This window comes from Cydia splendana, chromosome 5 (genome assembly GCF_910591565.1).
Source record: "Cydia splendana chromosome 5, ilCydSple1.2, whole genome shotgun sequence".
Lineage (NCBI taxonomy): Eukaryota > Metazoa > Arthropoda > Insecta > Lepidoptera > Tortricidae > Cydia > Cydia splendana.
In genome coordinates, this window is record NC_085964.1 from 5,433,262 (window position 1) to 5,444,038 (window position 10,777).

The 10,777-nt window shown below is 35.9% G+C and overlaps 1 protein-coding gene across 1 annotated transcript; it reads right to left on the reverse strand.

Moving 5' to 3' along the window:
* Window positions 1-3,212: 3,212 nt before the first annotated feature.
* Window positions 3,213-7,204, reverse strand: LOC134790484 (uncharacterized). The gene is made up of 5 exons (XM_063761292.1): window positions 7,091-7,204; window positions 5,643-5,699; window positions 5,064-5,147; window positions 4,295-4,528; window positions 3,213-3,461 (listed from the first exon to the last, which is right to left on the reverse strand). The coding sequence occupies exons 1-5, from the start codon at window positions 7,130-7,132 to the stop codon at window positions 3,369-3,371; spliced, it is 510 nt and encodes a 169-aa protein (XP_063617362.1). The 5' UTR covers window positions 7,133-7,204; the 3' UTR covers window positions 3,213-3,368.
* Window positions 7,205-10,777: the final 3,573 nt, after the last annotated feature.

Consider the following 10,777-nt stretch of genomic DNA (forward strand, 5'->3'; position numbering starts at 1 on the left):
TATATTCACTCTAGGTCACCCTGCTGATAAGGCAGATTTGCACTTTGCGGGGTGCGGTCCCCAGGTGTATACTAGTGTATACTAAAAGTAAACTGCAGTACTTAGCACTTTTATAATTTGCTCTATAGCAACAATATATCTGTCAGAGGTTTACGCGTTACAATTCTTGTTGAACCCAAGTGAGCCTTTTGTTGATGATATTGATAACTGAAATTACGACTGGTGCGGAACAAAGTTATGCGAAAAATGTTTCTGAAGGAAACTGGTGTGATGTTGTGTAAATTGGTATTCGAAGACTGGACTTATAGAAAGATAAATGTTACTCCAATACTTTTAGTAAAGAGAATGAACTAATGTAATTAGTCGAGATTTGAAATGAGTTTTATCTTGACATACGGAACAATAAGCTGATGTATCATTTTTACTGAGCTCTACAGCTTAGCAAAAAAAAAGTGGCAACACTGTAGTGTCGTCCCGTTTTCTTATATAATTTAGTTTGAAAGGGACGACATTACAGTGTTGCCACTTTTTAATTTCTACTCTTTTTTTGCCAAGCTGTATACAGTTGAACTTTTAGCGTAGTGGGACAGGAATTCGTGGCGTTATGAAAGCATATAAGTACTGATAGCAAAGGTCTTAACCAATTATCAATGGACCTTACGTCTTCGGTATAAGGTTTACTATAGTACTCCTCGGATTATTCAATGTTTAGCGGTGATTGGACTTGTCATCCGCTAAAATGTTCTGACTCCATGAATTTTTGTTTGACTTCGCGCATAGTTCATTTGTTTGAGGTAATACAAAGTTATGATTCTCCAGTGGCGATTTTTGTGCGAAAATGCTAATCACTGATTTATTAGTTATTTTTAAACGAAAACTATGTAAAAAGATTAATCTGACTTATATTAGGTAAAATAAAAATATATGAATTTTCCTCGTGGCTGCATATTTGATGCACGTTTGAACTGATTCAAATCCAAATCGCGTCGTCTATTCTAAATATACATAGCGAAATTATAATGATCTTTACGTTAGTTCCTAATTTTAAATGCGAAATTTTTACACTGTTCGATCTACTATAAAAATAATGAATAATCCTAATTTTATATTATTTTAATATTCTAGCGGACAGTGTACAATGGGATGATTGTAGGCTAACCCCCTTATTAAAACTTTACGGTCCTGATTTAAGTAGTTAAATTATGTTTTATCCCTTTCTTACAATTACATAAGTCAAAATGACAGATAAAGACAAATGATTATTAGCTAATTGAGGTTTGTAGCGCGTTTATGAATAAGGGGGTAAATGTTTTGATTGGAGTTAAAAACAACAGATTAGGATTATTATAAATAATTGATGGGAATAGTATTGTAATCGTTAATCAATATTTATGGATTGATTATGAAAGACCCAAAAAGAACAAATAAATATACCACTGCAAGCGACTGATCTACTTGCAAGTGTAGTAGATATCATTTATTAACCCTTTAACGCCTATCGTGCGCGACGTGCCTTGACGGAATGATCAAAGGTTGATGAGCTGAAGCCGGTACGTCAGTTGACGGTTAAAGGGTTAAATAAAAAATCTAGCCAAAATATCTGAATAGAAATCTATTCTTAGATTTTCTTTCAACCAACGAATTAAATCTGAAGTTTTGAGTTAACACAATTATGTTTAGCTCAATAACATAAGATGTTATTAAACAGACAGGTGTCCTCTCGATAGATATCGCATTGGGCGCCAAATTGTAAATAAAACGATAAGTCACTCCTCATTTTCCTAAGTGTAGTAGTATTTAGTTAAGAGTAGATTCTAAGCGTGTCTAATTCATGATTGTGCTCGCTAGAGCGTGTAACCAGTGAAATGAGTTATTCTGGTATACGCAGTTTCAGCGAGTGATGTACTTTCGTATATAAAATGCAATTGAATGTACAAATGTGCAAGTTACGGAAAATTTCCAAAAAGTTCGAAAGGTTCTCGGAAATTTCAGAAAAAATATTCAAAACAAAGGAATCGGAAATGAAATATTTCGATTCTCATACAGTCTCAGAAGTTTCCGAAATTTTTCCATGTGGAAATTTCGCAATCATGGAAAGTTTCCGACAGCGCATCAGTAATTGAAGGTATTTATCACAATGATCTCTAGTTCGACTGGGATGCCTAGGATTATTCAAATATGATAACTACTCGAATATGAGATACCCGCATGTAATATTTTCCAAGTACATACACAGTATTATATGAGTTTTGTGAATGAGTTAACAATAGTGGCCGAATGACACAGTAATAGATAAGAAATTCATATTATTTTAAGGGAAATATCTATTTTTTCTTTTTATTTTCTAGAGAAAAGGGAGATAATTGTGTGACATGTTTGGAAACAATCCTGGATCTTTTTGCTAGCGGAAATGACTGAATGTTATATAGAAATGTGTTAAAGAACTGACTTGTAGGTACCTATATCACCGGAAGAGTCGCAAATCTTAGTCATTTTAGACGTAAACCAATTATGTGATCGTTTTTTTTGTTTATTCTTTTTTCTTATTTTTATTTTCCGATTTGAAAATTAAGTATGTGTTAATGAGTAAAGTATATTTTGAGTAATCATCATCATCAGCCCGTTGCAGGACCGCTGGAGTAAGCGTGTTCGGGAGTGGAGACCGCGTCTGGGCAAACGTAGCGTGGGACGCCCTCTGGCCAGATGACGGGATGACTTGCACAGGAGGGCCGGCAGCGACTGGATGCATAAAGCGGCAGACCGGGCTCTGTGGCGTACCTTGGGAGAGGCCTATGTCCAGCAGTGGACTGCAACGGGCTGATGATATTCTGAGTAAATATCTGAAATGATTTTAGTAAGTTATTTTGGGAGAATGATATGTGAACACCAAAAGCGTATGTTGGAGAAGTGGGTTTTAGTTAACTTTAAACATCACTGTTTTGTTGCTCTTAGACGCTTTTAAGTCTATGCAAACTTTGTTTAAAATAAGCAGTCGTATAAAGGTTATATAAAGCTTACTTTTTCAGAAGGAAAGTGACGAAAAACCGTTGTCAGCTGAAGGTAATTCCCATCCGTTCTGTAGAAATGTAAATTCTTTAAGAAATAAGGTTCAAATTCGGAGAGAAATTATTCGTTCTTTAGAATTAATGGGAAGTGACCTTTAGTAGAGGAGTGCTGTAAATATTGTAAATAAAACACTTATTGCTAAACGCTTGTTCAAGTTGATAGAGTGACAATTTTTATTTTTATCTCTAGTACGTATGGCTTGCTGATTTTATTATTTTGATGTGGCGATGAGATCGAGGCCGAAAGAACAAATAAAATGTTATCTTTTAATATTGTGTTGTTTTCTTTGACGCCGGGCTGATTCATTCCTTAAGTTTGTCGAGCACCGACTTGCAGGTTTTGGCGTGGTCTGAGAACTTTTTACAGGTGTCATCTTGCTTCCATTTGTCACACTCCTGCAAAAAATATTGTTTGTTTACATTTTCGACGCCATGGACTTGATATAAAGTCAGTACATTCAGTGCCCCCCACGACATCGCCATTTATATCAAGTCGTGGCTTTGGTCAGGTTTGTTTGCGTCCAATTTGTTGCTTGGCCAATTTGTTACGGTAGTACTATTAGTTATTCTGTGGCTTGGCGTTGATGACACTTATTTACTTCATTGCCATGGCGGTGAAAAGGTCAAGTAGCTTTACAAGGGTGCAAGTCGTGTCAAAATATAACTGTGAGTGTAGTTTAAAATGTAGAAGCTTGCGCGTTGCGAGGGTTTCAAGGCATAGGCATACAAAGTTTGTAGTCCGATCAAAACATATTTTTGCAATATAAAAGTACTATCATCATATAAATCAAACAACAAACAACTTATTTACATACAACATGAAACTAATTCATTCGGAACACGCCATCATTACATTTAAAAGGACAAAAAGAACAACGCGCGGATGGCACCATTATACACATTTAAGTCCATATTGTATGATATAAACATGAATCATTATTATTTCCTCCATGCAGGTGATAAACATCGGATTGTTTATCGTGCCCTGATCATAAAAATAACTTACGCTTACAATTTTATACCCAACTTATTTTAGATTTAACTTTGATCTATAACAATATAAACCACTGCTGTAACTATTATGAATTATGATGCCTAATAAAATAGTCACCCAGGGGGACACAAGATCGGCCATATCTGTGATTTCTGGACTTATTAACTTACCCCTGCAAAGTCCACTTACCGTGGAAAAAAGATGCAAAGATAATTATGCATAAATAAAAACTCACCACAAGAGCATTAATGTAGCTGCATATCTGGAACCTTATGAGTGGACAGGCCTCCTTCGGAGGGTAATCTTCGTACTTCCCTTCCAGACACTCTGTCCGCACCCGATCGACCATAGCCTTACTTTCCGGACGTTTTTGCTTTATCTTCTCTAGGAGATCTATGGTTTTCTTCTCGTCTAGAGTGTCGCCGTTTAATAGATCGGACTTTCTTAAAACACATTTGGCGTTTTCACACTGAAAATTGCATGGTCGATGTAATGAACATTTATATATAAAGTGCCTCGTTATCGTTATACATATTTAATATTTATGAACGGTGTTACAAATCGTGTCTCTTGTAGTGTTATTTTCTATATTTAATCAGTCATGAGCTTAAAAAAAAAAAAGGTTTTTTCGTTATTGACTAAGTACCCAATGTATTTCTAACAGCTGATTAGAATATTTACAATCAAACTCCAGAAGCAAAATGCGTGGTAGGTACCTAATACCTAGTAGTACTACCAACTATACCCTAGGCACCAGGCTATAGTACAGTCAACTGTAAAAATATGGGTGTAGACAACTTACTCAAAAATATGTCCCATAGTTCTTAATTCACTGACATTAGAGTTATGGGACATGGGACATATTTTTGAGATGATTTTTACACCCATATTTTTACAGTTGACTGTACCTAGCTAAGGTATAGTACTTTGGTAGGTAATAAAACTAACCACTTTTGTTGCTCCTGCCTTTCCCAATTGTGTCGGTTACTAAGGCTATGTCTTACCTCCCATTCGTCACCGGTTTTGCAGGATTCGAAATGTTCTTTATTTTCTAAATCCGCAATTTCACAGCAATTTTGTTCTATGTTCTGGCGAAGGAAAGCACAATACAAATTACAATGTCTGCAAGATTTGAACAAGTCACTATAGCCATGTAGGTCGCATTGCCAACATCGGGAAAAAAGTATTAATCAGTTCTCTACTATACTGGGTACAGTTATCATCAAAAATATCTGTAGTAACTATATAGAGTGCTCTATAATATCCGATCATAAATCAACTATGCCAGCCATTTATAGAGGCTGGATTTTATTAAATGGAGCAATGGGGGCAGATAGCACAGCTACCTGTTCTCGTGCTGCTACGCGAAAATTGTCCTCGGAGATCTTCCCTAACTTTTGATGCAGTACCTGACGATGTCAATGCATTTACAGATTTTGGAAAAATGTGCAGTCAGCGTCGATATCGTCAATTTTGAAATAAAAATGCCAATCAATGCTATTTATATCCAGGATTAAAGTTAAAAAAAAAATACCCTAGTTGTGAACGCTAGAACGCACAAGTATTATTTGTTAGGTACAAACCTCGGGTTTAAACAGTTCCAAGCACGACGTGACGTCATCGTCTCCTGCTGCGACCATCTATTAACACAAAGGTTTCATTATATTCAGTAATGCCATTTCAATTGACTCCGATTAAGGTCACTGTGTCAGGCTGACTTCATCTGGCTAATCTGGCTTTGGCTAGTTCCACGCCTTTTGTGCTTGTGCCTAAAAGATTTCTGACAATTGACCTGAACTGAACGTAAAAACCTTTTCATAAAGGTTTCTCAATGTAAATAGGAGGAAAGCTAACTTTTTGTATTTTCGGGTCGGTAATGTAGTACCTATATAGTAAAACTAATAAAGTATTTATGTAAAACACAGCTTATTAGGTAGGTAGGTTGGGTATTATACTCTGTATCTTTAGGTATTTAAATAAAAGTAAACAAAATCTACCCTCAAATAGCACCTTAAGCCAGTTGAGGGTAGATGAAAACATTACATGATCAAATAATGCAGGTTAAAGTCAGATCGTTCAGTGACAGATCCATGCGGTTTTGTATATGGTTGGTAAATGTTATAACTACCTGAAAATGTACTATTTGTTTGTTTACTTCAATTTAAATACCTAAAGATAGGTACAGACTATAGGTACCTGGATTTGTTGCGCTGGTATGAATTGCGTCTAAGATATGATTTCTTTACCCTGGCTAACATAAGTTGGACTTATAATATATGTCAAAATATTTCTTTGCCTTTTTTTTTCTTTAACCTTTTCGACGCCGTGTCAAACACAAAAGCTGTCACGCGGACGCCACGTCACCGAAGTGTCAAAACTCCATTGTTGAAGTTGAAATTGAACTTTATGCATAATGCACGTAGGTCTATGTTGCTCTGTGGTCTGTGACCGATTAATCAGTCTTTGGCGTTGAACCTGCGGTGCGGATATATCGTTCAATGGCGTCCAAAAGGTTAATATTTTCCCCCGATGAGTTGTGAGACTTGTGAGCGAGGGTGCTCTCACTGGGCGCTCATTTTAAACAATGGGTTATTCACTTATTTCTATCACCCCTTGACACTAGAATACCACCGCTAAATAGGTAACAGTTATAAGATAGGTAACGCAGAATCTCAGTGGCGAAGAAAGCCCCCCTCCGGGCCTGTAGCTACCTACAGGCCCGGTATAGTTTTTTCGATAATTATCATAATTTAAGAAAATAGCTTAGGTATTAGCCGCAGTGGTGATTGGTGTAGGTAGAAATACCTGCATGCATTCTTCCTTAATCCTCGAAAAACCATTAATGGGCGAAGCGTAAGGACCTATATATTCTAGACATTCCTAGAGCATTTAAGGTGTTAAACAATCTTTTGAGTTCAGGCAAATACGGTTGCTAGATAGGCAAAGTATACCTGCATGAATGAGTAGATCTTTTTTTATGTGGCTAAAGGTAAGTATCAAATCATGTAGTTATTTGACATTAAATACTTACATGAATTGTAGCAAAGAACAAGGCAAAAATGTAGTAAACCATGTTAGCGTCACAAACAAACTGCTGGGCCGCGCCAGCCGTTCGGATATTTTATATCGCGCCAACAAAAGGCTTGTTTCCTGTGCAGAAGTAATCATCTCATACTTACATCGGTATACAACATTATCATCATTATACATTTCATGATCGAATTTTTTTTCGAACTGTTGTAAACTATCGTTATTTCATTTTGTTACAATGTTATGGTTTATTTACAAGGTACGTAATGAGCATGGCGAAGTATGCTGCTGTCGGTACAAGTTTTTATGGACCAATTGTTATGTATCTACCAGTAGCGGCGGCTTCATACAACCCGATTCCCACCGGCTTGCCTAAAATGTATTGCTACATATGTATCCATAACGAAAACACTACGTATTACCTTGTAATCGATAACACGATTTACTAAAGCTTCACTATTGATTAAATTTCAACTAATCATAGCGGGCGCGCGGGCGACTAAGTTTAAGCTTGAGTATTCATTCATGAGCCACCACACACATACGAAAACTCACGCACACGCTCATAAAGTTCGCTAAAGAAAGTCCGCGTATTTACGCATCAAAATAACACGGTTTTGTATCGAGTTATTCATTCATTAATACCAAATTTTCAAAAAACCTTTAAAAAAAGAAATTTTATTACAAAATCTAAGAATATTATGGAGTCGCAAGTTTAGTTAAGGTAATTTGATAACGAGGGTTTCTTCAAAGAAAGTACTGTTTATAAATTTGTAGTAATAGGTTTTGGAAGTCCGTAGGTCGTGGGTGAAAATGGAATAATATTATGACAACACTTCCGTTCCGGTTATTGCCAAGATTTGTTGTTATTGTTGTTTTTATTAGAGTTTTATAGGTTTTAATGAGATTTTACTTAGTTGTGTGCATATATTTATATATAAAGACTAAATCAGTGAATTTTTGAGTGTTATTAGTGTTGCGTATTGTTCGTGCAGGTGTTTCAAGGTCAGTCCTTGTTTTTATTAGGTCGATCTGTATGTAACTAATGTAATGGAATCTAAGGTAACTAATTTAAACACCTTCCAAGGATCGTAGCGTCATGAAAATTGGCAGCTGTATGTAGTTCTGCTGACAATACAATAATATCATACTGTCGAACTGATCTGATGATGGAGACAGGAGGTCGCCATAAGAACTCTGTGATGGAACAACGCAACCTAATTGTGTTAGGGGTTCTTAGAATTGTCTCGATGAGTATTAGTTGTCTGTCGTAAGAAAAGTATAGTCAGCGATAAAAGCTTGTACCAAAAATGAAATTTTTGCAAAAAACTTATTAGTTAGGATTGTTAGGAATTTAGGAGTAGGAATCCGCTTTTGTCATACACGACATACACTGTTTATGTGACGTCAGTGATGACAAGTATGGCAAAGGTGGTTATACACTAACTGCAAAAGAACGAACTCAAGGACACACCTAGCGCTTTACTTTACCTTCGCTTATCATGAAAAAATAAGTACATAATGTAGGTGTTTCATGTAGGTGTTTTTTTTTTGCTCCGAGTTGTCTAGAGAAAAATTCCACACGCCGCCACTGGTATCTACAGACCTTTATGTAAGCAATATTGCCTACTCAAGTAAGTTGATTTTTCCTAAATTAGTGCGGTTACTGGCTCTGAATTATCTCTTCGACCGCTTCCCAAAAGGCATGACTAAATATCCTAAATATGTACGCGGTTTTGTGTGCGGCTTCTAAATTGGACGTCTTGGTACATCTGCTGGTACAGTCAACTGTAAAAATATGGGTGTACAAATCATCTCAAAAATATGTCCCATAACTCTTATGTCAGAATTAACAACTATGGGACATATTTTTGAGTAAGTTGTCTACACCCATATTTTTACAGTTGACTGTGCTAATGAATTCTTTCTTACTGTGTAACAAACAGCGGAAGATCACGAATCATGACCGGTTCCGGGCTGTCTTAACTAACCTGCGCTTGGGTCCGAAATAGCCTGAGTCGAATCGGCTCCCTTTACTTTTTTTGTAATGTTTCAAATCACCTATCGCAATGTAATGCAATTTTTTTTAAAGTACAAATCACCTATGTCAGTGGTCGGCAACCTTTTTTTGCGTAGTTTTAATAGCGTAGTTAACGATGAGTAAGTTGACGCGGGCCGCACTTTGTTAATATTTATGACTTTATCAGTCATTGTCGTTTCTCAATATTACATAGCCAGAGAGGCTTGCAGGCCGCAAGTGACAGTTTCACGAGCCACATGCGGCCCGCGGGCCGCAGGTTGCCGACCGCCGACCTATGTACTTAATGCAATTTTTTTTAAGTGCAAAAAGCAATGTTCATTGTTAAATTCCTGTAGTCTCATGCATGCACGATACGTGGGTGGAATTAGATAGGTACACGTTTTTATAACTCGAAAAGGGCGTATACTTACTATAAATACACAGTACGAGTATATTACATTTTAACACGATTACATCAACACACGGGGAATAACTTCAACTAAGTAGGTACTTAGTATTATTTTTATACTTAGTTTAGGTACTTATATTATATGTAGTGGCCCCAGTAGTTTACAGTTATTTGCTCCTTGCCCCTACGGCTACCTGTGTGTACCTAGGTGTACGCAAAGAGAATTAAATCACTACGTTTTAGGTGTACGAGTGCCTGGCTATATATACAGGGTGATTTCGGGGTCGTGGAGCAAGAGAGCCAGACATCATACAGAATCCAAAGATGAGCCTAATGATGTTGTTAATTATTGTTTATCACCAATAATGATGATTATTTTCCAGATGACAAGTAGGAAAAAACATTTTTGCATACAATTTGGTGACCCTACTCAATGTGACGTCTTAATTGTCGCTTTCCATACAGCGTATGTCAAAAGTCATAGGGTGACCATAATTACTTAGTATAACATTAATTTTACTTGAGAAATAAGAATAATTCAAGTAATTATCTTTTAATCAAATACTACCATATGATAATGTGGATCATTTACAGAGACAGAAAAAGTGGTTCTGGATCACGACCCCGAAATCACCCTGTATATGCTAAGATTATAGAGTCTTACATTCGCTCAGGATTTAAGATAAACACTCGCATAAAAAACTCTCTTGTTGCACAAAAAACTGCATAACTGTTATGATTTAGGTATTTTTTCTTATTAAGCACCTACTCGTAAAAATAAAAAAAAACTAATCTGAGTAGAAAGAGACATTTGTTCTTGTAATAGGGTTAGAGTTAGACCAAGAAAAGTCTGCAACGATTTTGATAGCACACGCAGTGCAAGTGTCGTTTATATGTCATATTTAAATTCATAGAAGGTTGACGTTTAAAATAACACTTGCACTGGGTGTGCTATCAAAATCGTTGCAGACTTGTCTGGATCTGACTCTAGAAACATTTGTAGCAAAGAAATGAATATGTTTTTAATTTTACGCATTTAATTCATAGTTTTTTTCTATTTAACTTCAGTGATTTATTGATGGTCTTAACACATGTAAATACCTATAAGATTAATTTATAAGGTTCGATAAAAATAATACAGTATAATGAGTAACATAAAAAGATTAAAAACTAAATTTAAAAACTAAATTTAAAAACTAAAATTAAAAACTACCTAAAATTAAAAACTAACTAAAATTAAAAACTACCTAAAATTAGAA

What these genes read in the sequence shown, in the direction of transcription:
- LOC134790484 (XM_063761292.1), bottom strand. Translation starts at nt 7,132, where the DNA reads ATGGTTTACTACATTTTTGCCTTGTTCTTTGCTACAATTCAT. An exon ending in TGTTCTTTGCTACAATTCAT is followed by an intron (nt 5,700 to 7,090) that starts GTAAGTATTTAA and finishes TTGTGTTAATAG; the next exon opens with ATGGTCGCAGCAGGAGACGA. An exon ending in GCTACATTAATGCTCTTGTG is followed by an intron (nt 3,462 to 4,294) that starts GTGAGTTTTTAT and finishes TATTTTTTGCAG; the next exon opens with GAGTGTGACAAATGGAAGCA.